Source organism: Chroicocephalus ridibundus, chromosome 5 (genome assembly GCF_963924245.1).
Source record: "Chroicocephalus ridibundus chromosome 5, bChrRid1.1, whole genome shotgun sequence".
Taxonomy (NCBI): domain Eukaryota; kingdom Metazoa; phylum Chordata; class Aves; order Charadriiformes; family Laridae; genus Chroicocephalus; species Chroicocephalus ridibundus.
In genome coordinates this window covers 45,584,152-45,602,119 of record NC_086288.1, presented here as the reverse complement: position 1 = coordinate 45,602,119, position 17,968 = coordinate 45,584,152, and the positions used below count along the sequence as shown (strand labels likewise).

The following is a 17,968-nucleotide window of genomic DNA, read 5'->3' as shown; positions in this document are numbered from 1 at the left end:
ACCGTGTCCATGCCAAAGTAATGCCAGGGTCCAGGCTAAAAGCCTGTGTGCCCCTCGATCAAAATCCAGTCCCTTACCCTGTGCTTTGTTTGCTGTACCCGCAGAGCTATGGCTTAAGTGCATCACTGCCAAATAACCAGATAAGAGATGTACAGCTGGTCACATCAGACGGATGACATGGCCCTCCCCAGTGGAGGACAGGGGAAAGGACCGAGATCCTTTGCAGGCAACCGATGAAGCATTAAACAGGAGACTTTATCCCTTCAAGTTAAGGGCTTTGGGAACTGTCGGGAGCAATGAGGATGTTGTTATCTCACCATTCCTGTTATATTTTTGGAGCCCCGTTACACTGACCCATTGTTTTCTGAGAGGGGGAAAATGTCTCCTTTTGAAGTGCGATGTTTTTAGAGCTTGGTATCAGCTGAAAGCTGGTTTTCAGGAATGGGGAGAGACAGAGCAGCTCTTTGCTATCTCCCTTGAATAATTCCGGGTTGGGGGAGAAGAAGGAAATATGATTTACTTTTTTTTTTAAGTTTCCCTTCTTGTTGAAAAAAACAAAAATTGGAAAAAAAAAGAAAGAGAAGGCAGGCGATGAGAAACTCTGCTAAAGCCAGAAGGGCCGTGCCTTGGAGCTGCCTGCGGAAACAGGGCAGGCGTTGGAGGATTTTCCCCTCCAAGCCTGAAAAGAAACAAGAAGTTAGCTGGCTGGTCTGAATAACCCCTCCTGACCTTGCAAAGCCAGTCCTGATTTTTCATCAGAGCTGAAAATATCAAACTCCCCCATCCTTTCTTACCCACCCTTTCCTCCGCGACGTCACATCGCCACAGGATCCAGCGCTGCGGCTCTCTGTTCAGCGTCCTTCACAGCCAGCGACACCGGCAGGGGGGCATGGGCTACGAGCGTCGCGGTGCCAGGCTCCGCGGCCGGTGACGTGCTGTCTGCCCAATTCTGATATAAACAGAATGTCCCTGGGACTGGCACGGTGGAAATGCGCTGAGGAAGCTCCCACACCTCCGCTTGATAGTGTGTTTTCCAAACGCTGGCATCCCGCCACTAGCAAGTTCTCCAGACTCAGGGCCACCAGCTTTGCCAGCAACTGGCTTAAGTAAACCTTCCACTGTAGCATCCTTCTAGATCAATGGACTTATCTCTGTTTGGGTCCTGGTGGTGCTCACCCACCCAAGTTGAGTTCTGCTGACCCCACGCTATAAAATAAAGTCAGGACTCACGCACTTTGTTCTGAAGAAGAACTTTTTCCTGGGTTTGGCCCAATGAAAAATTGCCTTTTTCCTTTGTGCAGCTCAGATCTGGCCTCACTGTACATAAAATGCCATGTGTTCCCAGCAGGATTCAGCCCCTCCAAGGCCTACCCTGTAGCCAAATCTGATCTACATATTTACAAGCTTGTAAACAGGACGGGGCGGGTGAGTTCACATTCTTAGAAAACCAAATGCAGAGAAAAGAACTTCTGAGTTGGAAAAACAAAGAGTAGTCTTGGGTCCGACCCAGCAAACACAGTGGTTTTTCCAAGACTTGGATGACTTGCTTGAGAATCATTCCCCTCCACTCCTTTTCTACAGGATTTCCCAAGCTCACTCTTTAGTTGGAAAAAAAATACATGTTCTCAATGTTTCTGACCAGAATGGAGGAGACAGCTTGATAGAAAGGGACATTTTATCCTGGAGGTGAGTTGAAGCCAGGCTTCTGTTTGCAATAGCCACAGAGGAACATCAGTTACTTGCAATGAGAAGTTTAAGGAAGCTATTAAAAGAAGTTGCACAGAAGCAGCCAGTTGGAGTGTTCACCGCAAAGTGCCATTGTGTCTGCCAATAAATGCAAGAACCAGTAGTCTAGAACAGTGGTTCCCAAACTGTAGTCTGCAGATCTGAATGGTCCATGAAGGCTTGGTAAATGGCTCATGGAAAACCAGAGTTTAAGGGAGCCAACCAGTCTGTGAAAAATGATGAGCATTAACAGTTTTTAGTTCAGAACAGTTGGAGAAGTCTAAAGCCCTGTGCTATGTCCATTCACTATTTATAGATACAGACGCAGAGACCTCTTTGTGGCAAAGGCTGAAGAAACATTTTTGCTATTTTCTTGCAAAAAAAGCTTTGATGACATCCCGTGAAATATATGCGTCAAAGGAGATGTCACAGGGATAAATCACAGCAATGTTTCTACTAACTTACCCACCTTTCTGGCAAGTTTGTCATTGCTTCTCTTGTCATAATACCTAGGGTTTTCTCAAGTAGATTATTGTGGAGAATCTTCAGCTGACCCTCCAGAGTCTTGCCAATGGAAGCTGGTTGGGACCTCAAAGAAGCAGAAATTTCCCCATAACCCATATACCTCCTTTTACAGGGGGCTTTGGACAGACAGGGATGTGAAGGCTATATTCCTAACCAACCCCACGTTGAATTTTGCCTCCACTCCTGAGAAATCCCATGTGAGAATTTACTTTCTTGACTAATCCTGCAGCCCATCACGAAGGCAATAAAAACCTGCAGCAGTCACTGGTGATAGAGAAGTCCTGTGTTGCTGGGTAGCTTCTGCTTATATCTCTTAAAAAAGGATCACTTGAGGCAACTCTTCAAGTCACAGAGCGAGAAGAGGAAGACTTTTGGTTGTCGTGGGAGTGACCTACTGCGCTCCCAAACCAACTGCCACACGACTCCAAAGCAAGAAGTTAGTAGTAGCCGGATCTCCCTTGCTCCTCTGTGCACAAAAGGTCTTTGTGGCCCTGACACTGACTTGGCATAGCACAGGTTTGCTTGGGAGATGGATAGGTCAAAGCCCAAGGTAGTTTATCACCAGTCGTATGAGATTAATTTTGCTGAGCTGGATTTGTGCTAGATGAAAAGCCAGACATCCAGGGCTCAATTCAGTAGCCTAAACACCAGTCTCTAGTGCCATCTGAACCACCCCAAGGTCTCTGAAGCACCTGCACAGATCTGGCTGATATGAGACAATTTACAGAGGACCCACACCCTTTTGAAACATTAGCAGTAGACTAAGATACGTTGGGGTGTCTAAAATGGCTCTAGCCTCCTACGTTTAACCAACCAAGTCACACCAGTGAGACAGCAATGCAAACATTAAGAAGCTAAGGACATAGCCTCCTACTGCAAAGAGTTACAGTCCACCAAAAGAGAGCATTATGCGAGCCAGCAGTTAAGGACAAAGTTATCCAAGGCCAAGAACTTTCATGGTTTGCCATTGTACTGTTTGAGACACTGGTAAGCTCACACAGGACTTGAATAAGCATAATCTTTCCTTGTTATTATTTGTGACCTATGCCTATGGTTGGATTTTTGCCCATGACACACTCTACCTATGGCTTACTCCTGCTGCAGATGGCAGCTAGTCAGCTTGTCCATACATGCTCCCCTTGCCCGAGGGCTGGTCATACTGGCTGTGTCACCCAGAAGTGTGCCCGAGATGCCATCGTGCAGAGAAGAGACTCCCAGGCGCAGATGCAGCAAGACCTTCATGCTCAGGACGCTCCCGCGTTTGCAGAATGGAGAGCCACGGGAGTGCTCCTCTCTGAATGACACGCTGATTTTGGCATTGCCCTGGAGGGAACCTAGCAACCCCGCAAGGCCATTGTGTTCATTCAGATCCTCAGCCAGATGGAAATTTTCTTTTCAAAACTGCCCCAAGTGCATTTCCTTTGCTGAACTATCCAGGCAAGACTTTCGCCCTGGTCTCTGCCGCGCTCACTCTAACGTCAGCACGTGGATTCCAGACCTCTTCCTGCTCAGACAGCAAGACAAGAGCTCTTGACATGCAACTCAGTTACCCTGACTTTTCCTGACTTTTCCTTCTCTCAGGAGACATTTTTATACTTTTTTTTCTTCATGTGCATCTGGCAAATAAAGAATCTTCCTGATACCTCCCTTTGGATTTGCCAGATTGGGCAATCTTCTAGACTTTTATTTTTTCATAATTTTATTTATGTCCTTTTACTGAGGCTCAAAATTTTCAGATTTGTTTTTAAGTCCTCTTTGAGGCTGGAGTCAGGCTATTATCTGTGAATCGTAAAGGAATAGGCAGTTGGGTACACATCTATCTTTCTCAAGCATAAGAAACGCTGCAAAAATATTACCTTTAAGGGAGTCTGTACTAGAAGCCAGATGAAAAAAGACCTGAGGCTTGGAAAAAGGTCCACAGAGCTCCTGTTAAAAATGAAGAAGCAGGGAAAAACTCAAAGAATCACAGAATCATAGAATACCAGGTTGGAAGGTATCTCAAGGATCATCTGGTCCAACCTTTCTTGGCAAAAGTAGAGTCTAGACAAGATGCCCCTTACTTTGTCCAGCTGAATCTTAAAAGTGTCCAATGATGGGGAATCTATCACCTCCCTGGGGAGATTATTCCAATGGCTGATTGTTCTCATCGTGAAAAATTTTTACATTCAGTTCAGGACAGTGAAGCTTTGTACATGTGTTAGCATGGGACATCCAGGTCCTTGGAAGGAGAATGCAATGAATGTAATGAGCTTCAGGGGATTTGCTGCTGCTGCTTTCAGCTGTGTGTCCCCAAATGAAAGGTCAGTGCCCTCCCAAGAAACCTGGCATATTGAACCTTCTTTGGGCCTCCTCACCTGTCTAGAATAGTATCACATAAGCATATTCCCAATGGTATCCAGCAAACGACAAGTTTTGCTATGAATTGCTGAGGAACGAAACTAACTATTAGAGGTCAACTATAGTGCTAAAAAAAAAAAAAAGATAGGAAAAATAACGCCACAGTTTATGGTCACAAAACCCCAGAGCAAGGGCTGTAGAGCAGACTAGAGCAGACTAAGTACTTTATTGGACCTGTCACAAAGCCTCTCTTGGGCCCCATGCAGTGCCCCAGTGGTCCTACAACATAATTACTGTCTTGTGGAGTTGTGAATCTCTGGAAGAGCAGGGGGTGTTGTGTGGCAGCCCACCAAAATGTATCTTCAGTCTGAAACACATGCTTTGCATTGCATGCCCTGTGATGTGGTATGAGGGCATATGGAAGTAATTAAGGATGTAGAGCCTGCTGGAGGACTGCACAGTCAAGTCCTTCCAGCCTTTTAGGAATGGTCTCTCAAGTGAACTCTTTCCTGGACCAAACTTAACTGGAGAGGTCTAACTGGACCATGCTAAGCAAATTAGCACTGTGCACAATACAAGACTTGGAATTACTTGTTAGCTTTCTATTAGGTAACAGTGTAGATGTACCTGTGTGATTCTTCACTGTGTCACCCTTCACCACTATGGGATGCTCACTGGTGAAATTCTTCCAGTGACAAAAGTCCTATCCTGCATAGGAGAGAAACCGATGCATGGGAAGTTTTGGCAACTCCTCCTAGGAGAGGAGGAGATCACCAGATGCCAGTGACATTAAGAGTGAAATGCATCAGGAGTAACCTTGGATGCTCATGATGTGGTTGCCCAAGGGACAGGAGTCTGGGTCCAATCATCTGAGACCTACTGTGATCTACCTGCCCAGTAAAGGCTTACACTTAGGATGAGATGGGTCACTCCATTCTCACCACAGTCTACCGACTAAACCATTTACTGTAAGAGGAGCCCAGGCATCGGCTCAGATATCTAAATTCAGTTAGGTGATTCACAAAAGAGATGCACAATTTTAAGGAAATTTGATGCCTCAGAAACATCCTCATGGCAATGACTCCTATCAGTGGTCCAGATTCACGGGATTGCTTTCAGAAAAGCTCCAACGTGAGCTTTGAGGGGAATGAAGGGCAATTTCAGTTAAAGTCCTACTGATGTGCTGCAACTTAGAGGGAAGCTTTTGGAGACATCACTGGGACCATACTGCCTAGAGATTAGGGGGCAGGCTTGAGGACCATGAATTAGACCAATAAATGATCAGAACAAGGCTCTGCTGCATTATCCTTCTCTTGCTGACAGGCAAACTACACTCAGACCTCAACTTGGAGATCCTGCTTGAGAGTGTTGGTGTTTTTCAGAGTCCTTGACCCCCCCCAGGCTAGTCTCTCCTGCCTTTGCAACTGACCCACCACGCCCAGACTAAACCATGCTTCCCTGAGGCCCACCACATCACAGACTGCACTCCCTCCCCATGGGGACCCCGCATGCCAGATATGCACACCCCACCATGGGATTTGGCATGGCCAGGGGCTTCTCCCTGCTTTTCTTCATGGCTAGATCAGGGTGCAGAAGCTGGAGCGAGCAGGCATGCCTACGCGCAGAGAGGCACACAGGCAGATCATTGGGGCTTTCATTGGCGTGACAGAAGCTGTCGCTTTTTTGCGACATTGTTTATGGGGTCAGCTGGAAGGCTCACAGGCCTGAGGAATTCCACCCGATATCCCAACGCCATCGTCCTCCAGGGAAAACACTGGAGTCACTGCGAACACGCTGTCCTCCTCCCTACGCCAAGCAGCTCTTGGATCCATCCTAGGAGGGCAGTGAACTCCCTCAGCACTCCAACACACGCCGCCAACTGCAAGGAGGTGTTAACCCTCTAGAGACCCTGATATTCTTGCAGATGCCCAGTGGAGGTGGTTGGGAGCAGATGGAGGAGGTCAGGAAAGACTGGTCGGAAGCTGAGACTCGCAGTCCCACACAAAGGCAGGAATCCTTGCTGATTTCCATCCCGTTCTCCCATAGTTTGGCAGCTGCATCAGGGAGGTTATTCATCATGGGGGCCTGGGAAGGAGCTGGCAAGGAGAGATGCAAGCTGGGTAATGAACAGAAAGTGACAGCTCATGATTACTTTGGACAAGATTTAATTAATTTACTTTGTGAGAGCCAGAAAAAAAGAAGGAAGAGACTGACTCTTTCTTTGGCCAGGAGAGCCCACAATGAGCTTCGACAGCTACAGTGCATCCTATGTCAGGGTTTTTCCTATATCAGCTGCAATTCTCTTGACTTGCTGCTCTGATACATCCTGAGGGAGTCCTCAGACCCCCTCTTGACCTTTGAGGCCACATTCGTGAGAAGCTCAGGTGATGGGACATCAGTCCCCACCACAGGCCTAATCCTATATATGGATTTCTGGAGCTTCCTAACTTAAGAACAGAGTGGTTTGCACCTCGGTACATTTTTTCTTTTCCATGAGTTTGGCTAATCATTTTTTAGCATCCACAGCCTCCTCCTGCTGCAGGGTCATCCACAGCTGAGCAACATGCCGTGAGATGAACCATCTCCTCTTCTTTGCATTTAACCTACCACCTGTGAAGTAACCTCCATCTCCTGTGATGACGTTTATAGAAAAGGCAGTGAATAATATCTCCCTGTTTATCTTCTGCATGGTATTCCATCAACACCTGCAAGGTCCAACTCTCCATACGCTATTTTTGTCCAGGGTCATTCCTCATACAAAGCCCACACCAAGGAACAGTGAGGCTCCTTGTCTGTGTGAGCAATCCCGCTGGTCCTCGCATTTCCCGTTCATGGTAGGACAGCACTGGGCCATGAATTTGGCACTCTGTTTTTCCCACCTGCTATCACGTCTGCAGCATTTTTGTGCCACAGACTATTCAGGACATGCTGTAAAGCAGGGCCCTTTTAAAACAAAGATGCCCTTGCCAACTGCTCACAGATTCTGGCTGCGTACTGGGAGCTGGGGCCAGATTTAGATTGGACTGGGTCCATTTTCATTTGTGCATTTGTCTTTTTTCTTGTTTTGCTTTGTTTTTTTGAGCGCTGAACACTGGAACCAGCAACTCTCCAAACAATCCAGTGATATCACCTTCAAGTGAGTCATGGGGAGGGCAGGGTGGAGAATTGCAGACAAGGAAAAATCATGAGATTGTGCTAGCCCAAAAAAACCTAAAAAACATAGAATATGTGTTTGGATATGTGGAGGGGAGATTGCATCCACTAGCCACTGAACACAGGGTGTCACAGTGTTGGGGAGAATGCCAATGGCTTCAGAGATTTGTACATATATGGCTTTTCCCCAGATATGAGCAGGGTGACATAAACTATGAAAAAAAAAAACATGTAAGCACAAACACAGCATACAAACAGATATACATGTCCTGCACACACACACATACACACATGCTGTAAGAACAGCAAATAAATTACTTTTTTGCTTTCACTTCAGAGCACATACTTTATTGGCTCAACTTTTGCACCACCAAAAAAATGAAATTCAATCTTCAGATCATGTTTAGTCTGTGAGTCCAGTCAGTTTGCACGGTGCCGCCAGGCTTTCCCTGAGTTCAGCTGCAGCTTTCTTAATTTCTTAATGATCCTGAAGATAATTATCTAGAGTGACAATAGGATCTGCAGCCCTTGCTCAGACGTAGCTCTATCACTGGAATTCAGACTTTGCAATATGTGGAATGACCTTTTATAAAATGACAAAAAGTATAAAGGCCCCAAACAGACTTTCAAGCCCCCAGCAGTATTATTATAACATTTTTATTTATTACGAAAAGACAAAGTCCTCAGCAAGATCTCCATAAGCCAACATGGAGCGTTCTCAACAGGGCAGTGGGAAATATGAAAGACAAGGCTCTGCATCCCACCCTACCTGGGAGCATCCTCCATTGAGATACAACCAGGCTCCTCCATCCACCAGAAGATCGAGCATCACTGGGCAGGCAGTCAGTGTAGAGAAGGGGCACCTCAGAGGTCTGTCCCTACTCCCCAGGCTGTCTCTGTGTTTCACATGTGGATGTACTCTTCTACTTTTTCACCCTTACTCTGAGGGTGGTCAGACAGTAAGAGTGGAACACGTTGCCCAGAGAAGTTGTGGATGCCTCAGCCCTGGAAGTGTTCAAGGCTGGGTTGGATGTGGCTTTGAGCAACCTGGTCTAGTGGAAGGTGACCCTGTCTATGGCAGGGGAGGTTAGAACTAGATGACCTTTAAGGTCCTTTCCAACCCAAATCATTCTATAATTCCATGATTCTATGATTCTATGATTTGGTTAGGTTGTATGGAGACTTCCCTGCTGGGAGCGCTACCCCCAAAAGCAGCAGTCCTGTTCAAGCACAGCAAGGGCAAGCCAGTCTCCATTGTCCTCTCCCTGTGAGGGCTCTGGGGTCCCAGGTGCTCCAGCATGGCAGGGGGTTGCTGGACCCCAGCACATATACTGCACATAATGTCAGTGCTCACCACACCAAGACCACGCCACAGGTGGATGTCCCCAAGGGGGATGTCAGCACCTCCTCCTTCGGAAAGTACACAGAGCTTTGCCATAAAGCGTTGAGCTGGATGCCCAAAAGAGTTGTCCAAAGGGCTGATTTTGAGTGAGTAGAAGGAGCTCCTCTTTGAAACAAGGCCAGGTTTTACAAACTTGTACTGTGACACAAGTCCTACAGTACTTGGGCTTCTTTTTCTTTGATATTGCCCTGTTCTGGCTTTGATGCTTTTGGGGCCAGATCATCAAAAATTGCTCTTACACTGAGATATCGGGCTAAAGTGCTGGTGCATCAGTCTGGGTTGCTGTGCCTGATATTTTACTCCCATTTTCTGTCTGTGGACCTTGTGCACATCCAACTGTGTTCCCTGACCTCCTCAAGCGTCCATTACCCAGTACTGTCTTCCACGCATCTTAACAACATCTATGCTCCTATATAGTAACTGTTACAAAGCCCAGTCCCAAAACCCTCCCTTTCTCAAAATGTATGAAAGCAAGAGCTAATTTCTTCCATTCTTTACTCATTCCCTAAATAAGACTCCGCAACTCTTCCTTACGTGCAGCCTCCCAGTGCCTATCAAGAGAGTCTGATGCTCCAGCATGTAGAAAGTTACCAGCCAAAGATCTGTTCTGGGAACTCCCTGACTAGTTCTGTTCATCCCAGTGTGATCAAATGAGGAAACTATGGATGCACTCAGTACACGTCTCTTCTAAGGGGCACGCTTATTTGCATGGTAATGAGGATGGTAATGAGCCCCTTGTCTTCAGATGTACACAAGGTTCTAGCGGGTGAAAAACAGCCAAAGTTGAAATTCAGAGAATTCATAGCTTTTTTTTCTTTTCAATTTGTATTTTTTGTCTGGATGCAAAAGACAAAGCATGTAGTACAGAAACTGCATTGTGCAATGAACCGCTAAACACTAGATGTAAGTTATTATTTTAACAACCATGAGGCTGTTTAAGCAAGCACCAATCTCTTAAGTAGCCTGGCTCAAGCAGTAATTACCAGTCTCATTTCTGAATAGACCCTTCTTTTATTTGCTTTGTTACCATAGCTTTTTGTGTTCTTTTTCTCTCTCTTAAAGTTAAAAAATGCTACATAAAGCTGCAGCTCCTCCAAGAACCCAGTGCACCCTGCAACCAGCGTTCACAGCAACACTACTGAAAGAGTTTATGGCAATTAGCCCCTTTCTCCAGTGGGGAAACTGAGGCAGGAAACCTCTCCCTGCAAGGGAATGAGCAGGATTTCACGCTTAATGAAGTCCTTCACCTGTCTTGGCCCCAAATGTTCACACTGAGCCATGGCAGGGTCAAGCAGGGACAACACAATGTCTTAGGACTGAGGGCCAGAGATGGCATTGCAGAGAGCACAGGGCTCTGTGTAGAGGCTGGTCCCCGGGCAGGATGGAGGGCGGGGGGGTCTGGGCAGGAAAACAGACCTATCCGCTATTGCCAAGACCTGAGATTGAGGAGAGGAATCGATGCCGGGCTTGGAAAGACACTGCTGGTCCACATTACCCAAAGCGTCGTACGGTGCCTGTAGGTCCAGGGTGGTGGGTTGAGGGCAGTGCGAGAAAAGGGGAAGGCCAAAGCCATGAACGGAGATGCTACATGCAATGCAAAGGGGGATTGTCCCCATCACCACCGAGGTGTTTGAAAGCTCCTGGCTATACACTTAGGGGCTGGTGTTTCTGCTGTGGTTAGATGTGGTGACTCAAGCAGCTTAGCGCCAACATATAAAGCTCACCACTGTCACAGAAAGAATAAACATCTTTAATCAAAAACAACCTCTACAAAACCTAACCCCGGTGTTATTGCTCTGTTCAAAACCACAGGCTACAACACCAGTGGCTGCTCATTAAACTGCAAATGCCATTCATTTCCATCAAGGCCTCCGGTCTTTCCAGCTCAGAGATGTCAGTCCTGCTTATTGTCCTTATTCAATGCCTCCTTCAGCACATATTGACAGACAGCATGTACTCCAGCCCTCCAACTTGAGTTGACCTTCAGCAGATATTTAAGCTGCATCTGTGCTTTTCCTGCCTCACCATCAGAAAATGCTGAGATCTGTCTGTCTTTTCCCATGTTCCCATGATGGAGTAGCCCATGTACCTAATGCTGAGTCTGGCTGTAATTTCTGCACTTTTTAGGGATGAGTGTAAAAAAGCTTTGCTGGAACCAGTGCTCTGAGTTTCCTGGATGATGGGTTTTCTCCAGCAAATAGCCTGGGGAGATCTTATATAGTGTCAGTCCCAGATTCCCGGCTCCTGGCACTTGTTTTACTGTTTTGACACCAGGCTTTTGAGCACAGCAAAAATAATAATGATATCCAGAGCTAATGTTATTTACTAAAATACAAATTAACGCTCAGTCACATGGCAGCACAATTTGTCATTCAGAGCTAAAATTAAAAGAAATTAAGGCTGGGTCAGAAAGTTATTTCAGATCCGAGTGGGGAATGCTAAGTGATGGGGCCATGTGGGAGCAACACTGACATCTTCTGGCTGTAAAATAATCTCCAGCTTCACAAAAAAAACCACCGGGAACCTCCAGCATGAAAGTGTAAATAGGGGTTAGGGTAGACAAAACAGCTTTTTCAAGCAGCAGGTCCAAGTTTGGCGTAGTGGATATTGTCTGAGTCCACTTGAAGTGTCCGCCTTAGCATCACTGCCAAATTTGAACAGAGGGTGTGTGACGCTGATAATCCAAAATATGCGAGTGTAGGAGGCAAAGGGGTGTTACTTTTCCATTAATGCAGGTGACAGGGATGTACCCAACCTTTTACGTTGCAGGGGGAATGGCACAGTGCAACATGTAGGAAGAAGCAGGCACCAAGAACAGATCTCTGCAAAACATAGAATCAAAGAATAGTTTGGGTTGGAAGGGACTTTTAAAGGTCGTCTACTTCAACATTGCTGCAATAAGCAGGAACATCTTCAACTAGAACAGGTTGTTCAAAGCCCCCTCCAACCTGAGCTTGAATGTTTCCGGGGATGGGGCATCTACCACCTCTCTGGGCAACTAGCCAAGGACCTAAAAGCAGAATGATACCTTCGGCCTTTTCTGCAGATGTCACTTCTTCCAGACTGGGCTGACCACCACCCTTGCTACCGTGCACTGTCATACCCTTCCCCTTCCTCTAACCATATTTCTTTTACTTTCTTCCAAGGTTCTTTCTTCCCATCTCTGAAGCCCTCTGAAATTGTCTTCAAGGTCATCTTCTGGCTGGGATACTTCAACAGCTGCGTGAACCCCATCATCTACCCATGCTCCAGCAAAGAGTTCAAGCGAGCTTTCATCAGGCTGCTCAAGTGCCAGTGCCACCGGAGAAGACGGCCCATCTGGCGCGTCTACGACCATCATTGGCGAGGGGCCTCCATTAACAGCTCAGTGCAAGACCCTGAGACGGACCTGAGGCCCAGGATTAACACCCTGAACAGCTCGTTCATATTTAACTCCTCCTTGCAGGAGACACCCAGTAAGAGGCGAACACTCAGCTTCAAGGGCTGGAAAATGCTCACTCCTTTCCAGAAACCAGCATCCACACAGCTGAAGGAGAAGATGAACAGCCTTTCTAATAAAATCCGGGGTGGCTCCAGCAAAGGCGGGGTGACAGCCACCTACAAAACAGAGGTGGAGTCTGTCTCTATTGGGATCCCTCATGACTTTGCAGAAACCATCGACTATCAAACCTATGATTTAGCAGACTGCTGTGGGCTGCGAGAAACAGATATTTGAATCCACTGGGACATCTGTCGATGGTTTCTTTAGAGGTATCTAGCAGAAACTTGAAGGGATACCATCTGTGGGTCTGTCAGGCAGACTGGAAGCAGCAATCAGGTATAAAATGCAGTTGCCCAAAGGTTATACAAGCATCCCCCATGCAGAGGTCAGCCTGTTCTTTGGGATTATGGGTTCCTCAAAAAAGAACCAATGGCATACCCCATTTTTATGAGCCACAGCAGGAGGGGAAGATGTGCGGTGGATATGGCCTTAGAAGAAGGGCTGTTTCCTCCAATGGATGGTTATCTTTTACTTTGGAAGAAGCTGTGCAATTAAGAGAAACCAGGATGCCTCCTTTGCCTTAAGAACACCACCACAAAATCTAATGGAAAGGTCAAACCCCAAAAGATGCCAACCCTGCCTTAGTACATGTGATCATGTTTCCATCCAGAGGCAGCACCCAGAAAGGATGCTGCTGAGCAGTAGGCGGCAGCTGATCCTTTAGATAATGGGTTGGGAGCTTGTAAGTCTACAGGGCTGGGCAAGACCTCCAGCTGAGGCCTTTGCTTTGGAGGGTGAGCAGACTGTGGTATTCCCAAGCAGGGAGGGAGGATCCTGGCTCTCAGCCATCATGTCTGCAGTGACCTTGTATGTAACCTGGTGTTAGGCCTGAGGAGCAGTCCAGATGTATACACTGATGCCAATGGGTGTGCAGGTCTCTTGTCTCTAATTCCAACCTGTGATGCATTTCTCATTTCACTTCTCAGTGAAACATTTGCAACCCACCTTGCTCTGGTGCACATCCCTCTGTGATACAGAGAGAAAGCAACTCCTTTTGGTGTTGGTAATCCCCAGCCTTTTCTGTCCCTTTCTCGCTCTTGTTGTTGTATCTCTCAAACAACATGGAATAAAGATGCATCCTAGGGGCTTCACTCAGGTCCATAGTCAACCTGGGCTGTGGCTCAGGAAAGGTGGGATGGCTGAGTTTGGGGCCTGTTTCTACTACTCGGAGAGTCAACGCTAAAACAGAGCTGATGTGCAGTTGGAGCTCCCTTGTGTAGACAGATCTCCACCCGAGTCAGGATCACGCCCATGACTCTTCTCCCAAGTGGTTTCCCACATACCTGAAACATCAAAGCCTGTGGTGGCTATCAACAATTGCCTTTGGATATGTCCTCTAGCATGGTCAAAAGCAATGTCAATAAGCAGGTTTTTTTCCCCTTCGCACAGCCCCAGCATGTAAGCTCCCCTCAGGAGGGCACTGTGGCCTCCTCTGGGGACCGCAGGGAGGTGTGAGCCATGACAGGCCCACCTCGGTCAGGCTGACACAAACCGTGCTTTGCAACTCAGAAAAATGGTCACCCAAGCTCTGCTTGGCGATGTACTGCAGGCACTGGTTTTATCAAATTTCAGATAGGCAATGAGCCACAAATTGATATTAGATTAAGCTGTGGGCAGAGGCAGAACACACGTAGGTGATGGAGGCGAAGTCTGGATCTGAGGTGCAGTGTCTCAAGCCATGTGAGTAAAGAACAGGAACATGAAATTGAGGAGTGGAGACATGACACTGAACACGTCCTGGATGGAAACTCATTCACATCAGCACCATCCCCCAAACCCATTAGCAGTCTTTCATGAACATGCCTCCATCCCATCTAGCTAATCCCTAGCTAGATAGGGTGGATATCAAAGGAGATTAAAGACTCATAGGTGTAGCAAAGAGAATGTCATCTTTCTTTCTGCTGTTCATTTGCTTGAAAGGAAATTGAAACAGAGAAAAACTTGGACTTCCTTTATTTTTTCTTTTTTTGTGCAGTGCATACTGAGACATGATATCTGGAGTTGGCCCTATCTCAACACCCTTAGCACCCATCTGCCCTTTATTCAATGAGAACTGGACAAATTACTGCACAAAGACCTGCAGATTTTGCCCAAATATTTTCCTCCCATCTGCAAATCCCACCAAAGCACATGGGCACTGTTGCACTTAACACTGAACCCAGACTCAGTACTGCCTGCATGTTCACCAGTGTCTGCAAAATGAGCCAGAGGTTGCCAGCTCTAGAGGTTCAACCCTACCAAAGCAAGGTCCCAATAACCCTTGGGAACATCTGTAGGGAAACACATCATTTTTTTCCCCCATTTCTTTTGGCCTTCAAGGAAAGTGAGACCCTACTGTCATGATGGGGTGACACAGGAAGTCATTTTGCAATGTAAGGACTGCAGCTGCCACTGGATTCCTGGGCAGTTTTGGGATCCTGATAGGAGAGCACACTGCTGGCACTGGGGACGTAGCAGAGAAGGCATCAGAGAGAGGGCAATCACTGAAGAGCAGAAATGCCTGGAAGGTCAAGGTGAAAGCATTGCTCCTCCCACCTTCCACCCACCTCTTAAGATGCATGTGCACACATGCCACTGTTAGTGGCACTGAGTAAAGGCACACAGACCTGCATTTTTGGCCCCTGGTGACACGGCTTTGCAGGTCTAATAGAAGCAATTTGGTGGCACGGTTTAGGACAAGGTGATACAGACATCATCAGAAGTGAAAGTCTAGTCAAGGGGTAAGATGGACATTTGCCATTAAATGTTCTCTGATGCTCAGGAGCAGATTTTTCTAATGTCTCTCCAGACATTCATAGCACATAGTAATAGGTGCATCCATCACCTTACAGACAGACACACATACACATTTTGCTACATTTATATATATATATAAATGTCATCTCCAAAATGGCAGACATTTTCCTATAAATGGAGACTTTGCCGGGGCTTTTAGCAATTGCTGGCAAGCAGTTCATTCCCACAAATGAGTTGAAAGTATTGGTTACACTTCTAGCTGACCTTTTAAATATACTTCTTTCTTTTTTTCCAATTTTGAAATATTTACATTTACAGTCTCCAGCCCCTTGAAAGCATCTGGAATGGAAAGAAAGATTAGTCTGGAGGTTTACTGCCTCTCCATCCCGATTCTTTACAGACCTACAGGGAGCAAATGATGATAAAGTCAGTTTAATCACACATCTGCATATACACAGAGAAATGCCCAAACTCTGGCTCATTTACCTACTGCATTGGATCAGTCCCCGAGAGATACCTTAGAAGGTGTTGTAGGAAAGCCTTGAGCTCTTCTGTGCTGCATTCAGGCAAAATACTTGTTTCTCACCTAAGCCAGGGCCCCTGTTTCATTTAGCACCTTGCATCAGAAGAAGCAACGCCAGGACCGGACTCTGAGGCTGTTGGTGTAGAACTTCATTTAGAGTAGACAGAGCTGCTTTTGCTGTCAGGGAAGGAAGGACAATGTTGCATGAAATATGACCTGAGTACCTAAAATTGTGCATTTCCCTCTGATTCTCTTAACCTCCAAGCTCCCACAAGTTTGGAAAAACGGGCTCAGACCTTCAGGAGGTAGATTTGGCCTGATCCCACTGACTTCTCTGGACTCACAAGGATGTGACCAGCTGAGGGTATGGCCCCATTTCTCCAAATGTGCCGAGCAGGCCATTTCCCAAAGCACCCGTACCTTGGTTTTGCAGCAGCTCTCACCTCATTGCTGCTTCGACGAACCGAGCGTGCAGGATGGCCAACAGCAGCTTTTATGTCAGTAGACTCTCACGAGTCCTATTTAAGGGGGAAAGAAGGTCTCTGTCAGTCTGAGCTGGACTGCAATTGGGTTGCATTACTATTGTTTACAGTGTGTATATAAGTGTACATTTTCTTTAGCAGACATTGGAAATTTTTATGTATAGATTTTTATTTTTCATCCCCAGATGTATTTATTAGCCAGAGTATTTCTGTTTTGTGATTCAAGTTCTGTCAGATTGATGTAAGCTCTATGAAACAAAATGCACATATTTTTGTTTGTTTGTACCAAATACATGCACAAGCCTGTCTAAAACATTGTTGTGTATTGTTGCCGTGTCTGAATTTTAAAACAGGGGTTGCAGGGGATGAGGGAGGGAGGAAGGAAAACCTGCAAATTATCATATCTCTTTTTTTTTTTCTCAAAGACTTTTTTTGTAATTTCACAAGGATAATTGCTCCCACTTGCAAGAATTTATGATAAAAACAAGTCAGAAGGGGACTTTCAGCTTTGTGCCATGCAGGGATGAAGGGGTCGTACCAGACGTGTCTTCTCTGAGATGCTCCCTGGAGCAGGAGGAATCCGGATGCAGTCATGACCCACAGGAGTGGAGGAGGGCAGGAGGAGGGAAGGCTGTTGTGTGGTTGGTGGTCAGGAACATGCTCTGGTCAAAGAATTTCCATCAGAGCAGGGTTTTTTTTTAATGAAAATTGACATTTCAGCTCATTGAAGATTTCTCCGGAAAATTTTCATTTTTCTTCTAAAGTTTAAATTCTAGCATCAGTTGCAAAACCTGTAAACATGTTGAAATGGAAATAGGCTTTCTCATGCTCCTGTCTCACTCCAGATACTCCATTTCGAGAAATGCAGCCTGATGGCACTTCTAGATGCTGGGCAGTGGTGTCTCAGGGGTGGGTATCATGGGATGATGACTCTAAGCTGGAAAGCTCAAAGGGGAAAATGGAAAAGAAGAAAAAACACCTGCCTCACCTTTGGGACACTAGTGCAAGATCATACATCAGAGTCTGAAATGCAGTGAGGGGAGAAACAGACCTCTGAAAACATCCAACAACAACTATCCCAGAAATAGTTATTTGCAAAGCAAATGACCAAACACTGCCCAAGGCTGTCTGTCCTTCAGGGACGGCTCCCAGCAGAAGCAAAGTGAGCAGCCACCAAGTGCAACTCAACAGCTCCAGGGGAAGATTGTCATGACTTTACCATGCGTTTTGCTAATGCTTGTGTGCGGTTGAGTCAGACTGATGCTGGGGAAGGGTTTGGACGGTGTGTCCCCTGGCAAGCCTGCAGAAAAGGATGCTCTTGACTGATACTGCTAATACTTGTTAAAAGTGATGTTTTTCCTTTCTATATGACTGTCAAGTCAGGCTGCTGTCCTGCTCAAATGCCAGGAAGAAAGCATTAGGTGCTTTCCTGTTGACTTCCCCAAGGGTATGATAAGAAAGACCCATGCCATGGCCACACAGACTGAATGAGCCTTCAGAGCCACAAGGCTGGTCTGGGCATGTTGCTTTTGGCATCCTTCCTC

General features: G+C 46.4%; 1 protein-coding gene across 1 annotated transcript in view; it reads left to right on the top strand.

The window, feature by feature from the left end:
• Nucleotides 1-16,720, top strand: part of ADRA1D (adrenoceptor alpha 1D) — a 50,996-nt gene extending 34,276 nt beyond the window's left edge. The window contains exon 2 of the mRNA XM_063336633.1: nucleotides 12,289-16,720. Within this exon, the coding sequence (XP_063192703.1) occupies nucleotides 12,289-12,857 (569 nt within the window). The 3' untranslated portion in view covers nucleotides 12,858-16,720. The remainder of the gene's footprint in view (nucleotides 1-12,288) is intronic.
• Nucleotides 16,721-17,968: the final 1,248 nt, after the last annotated feature.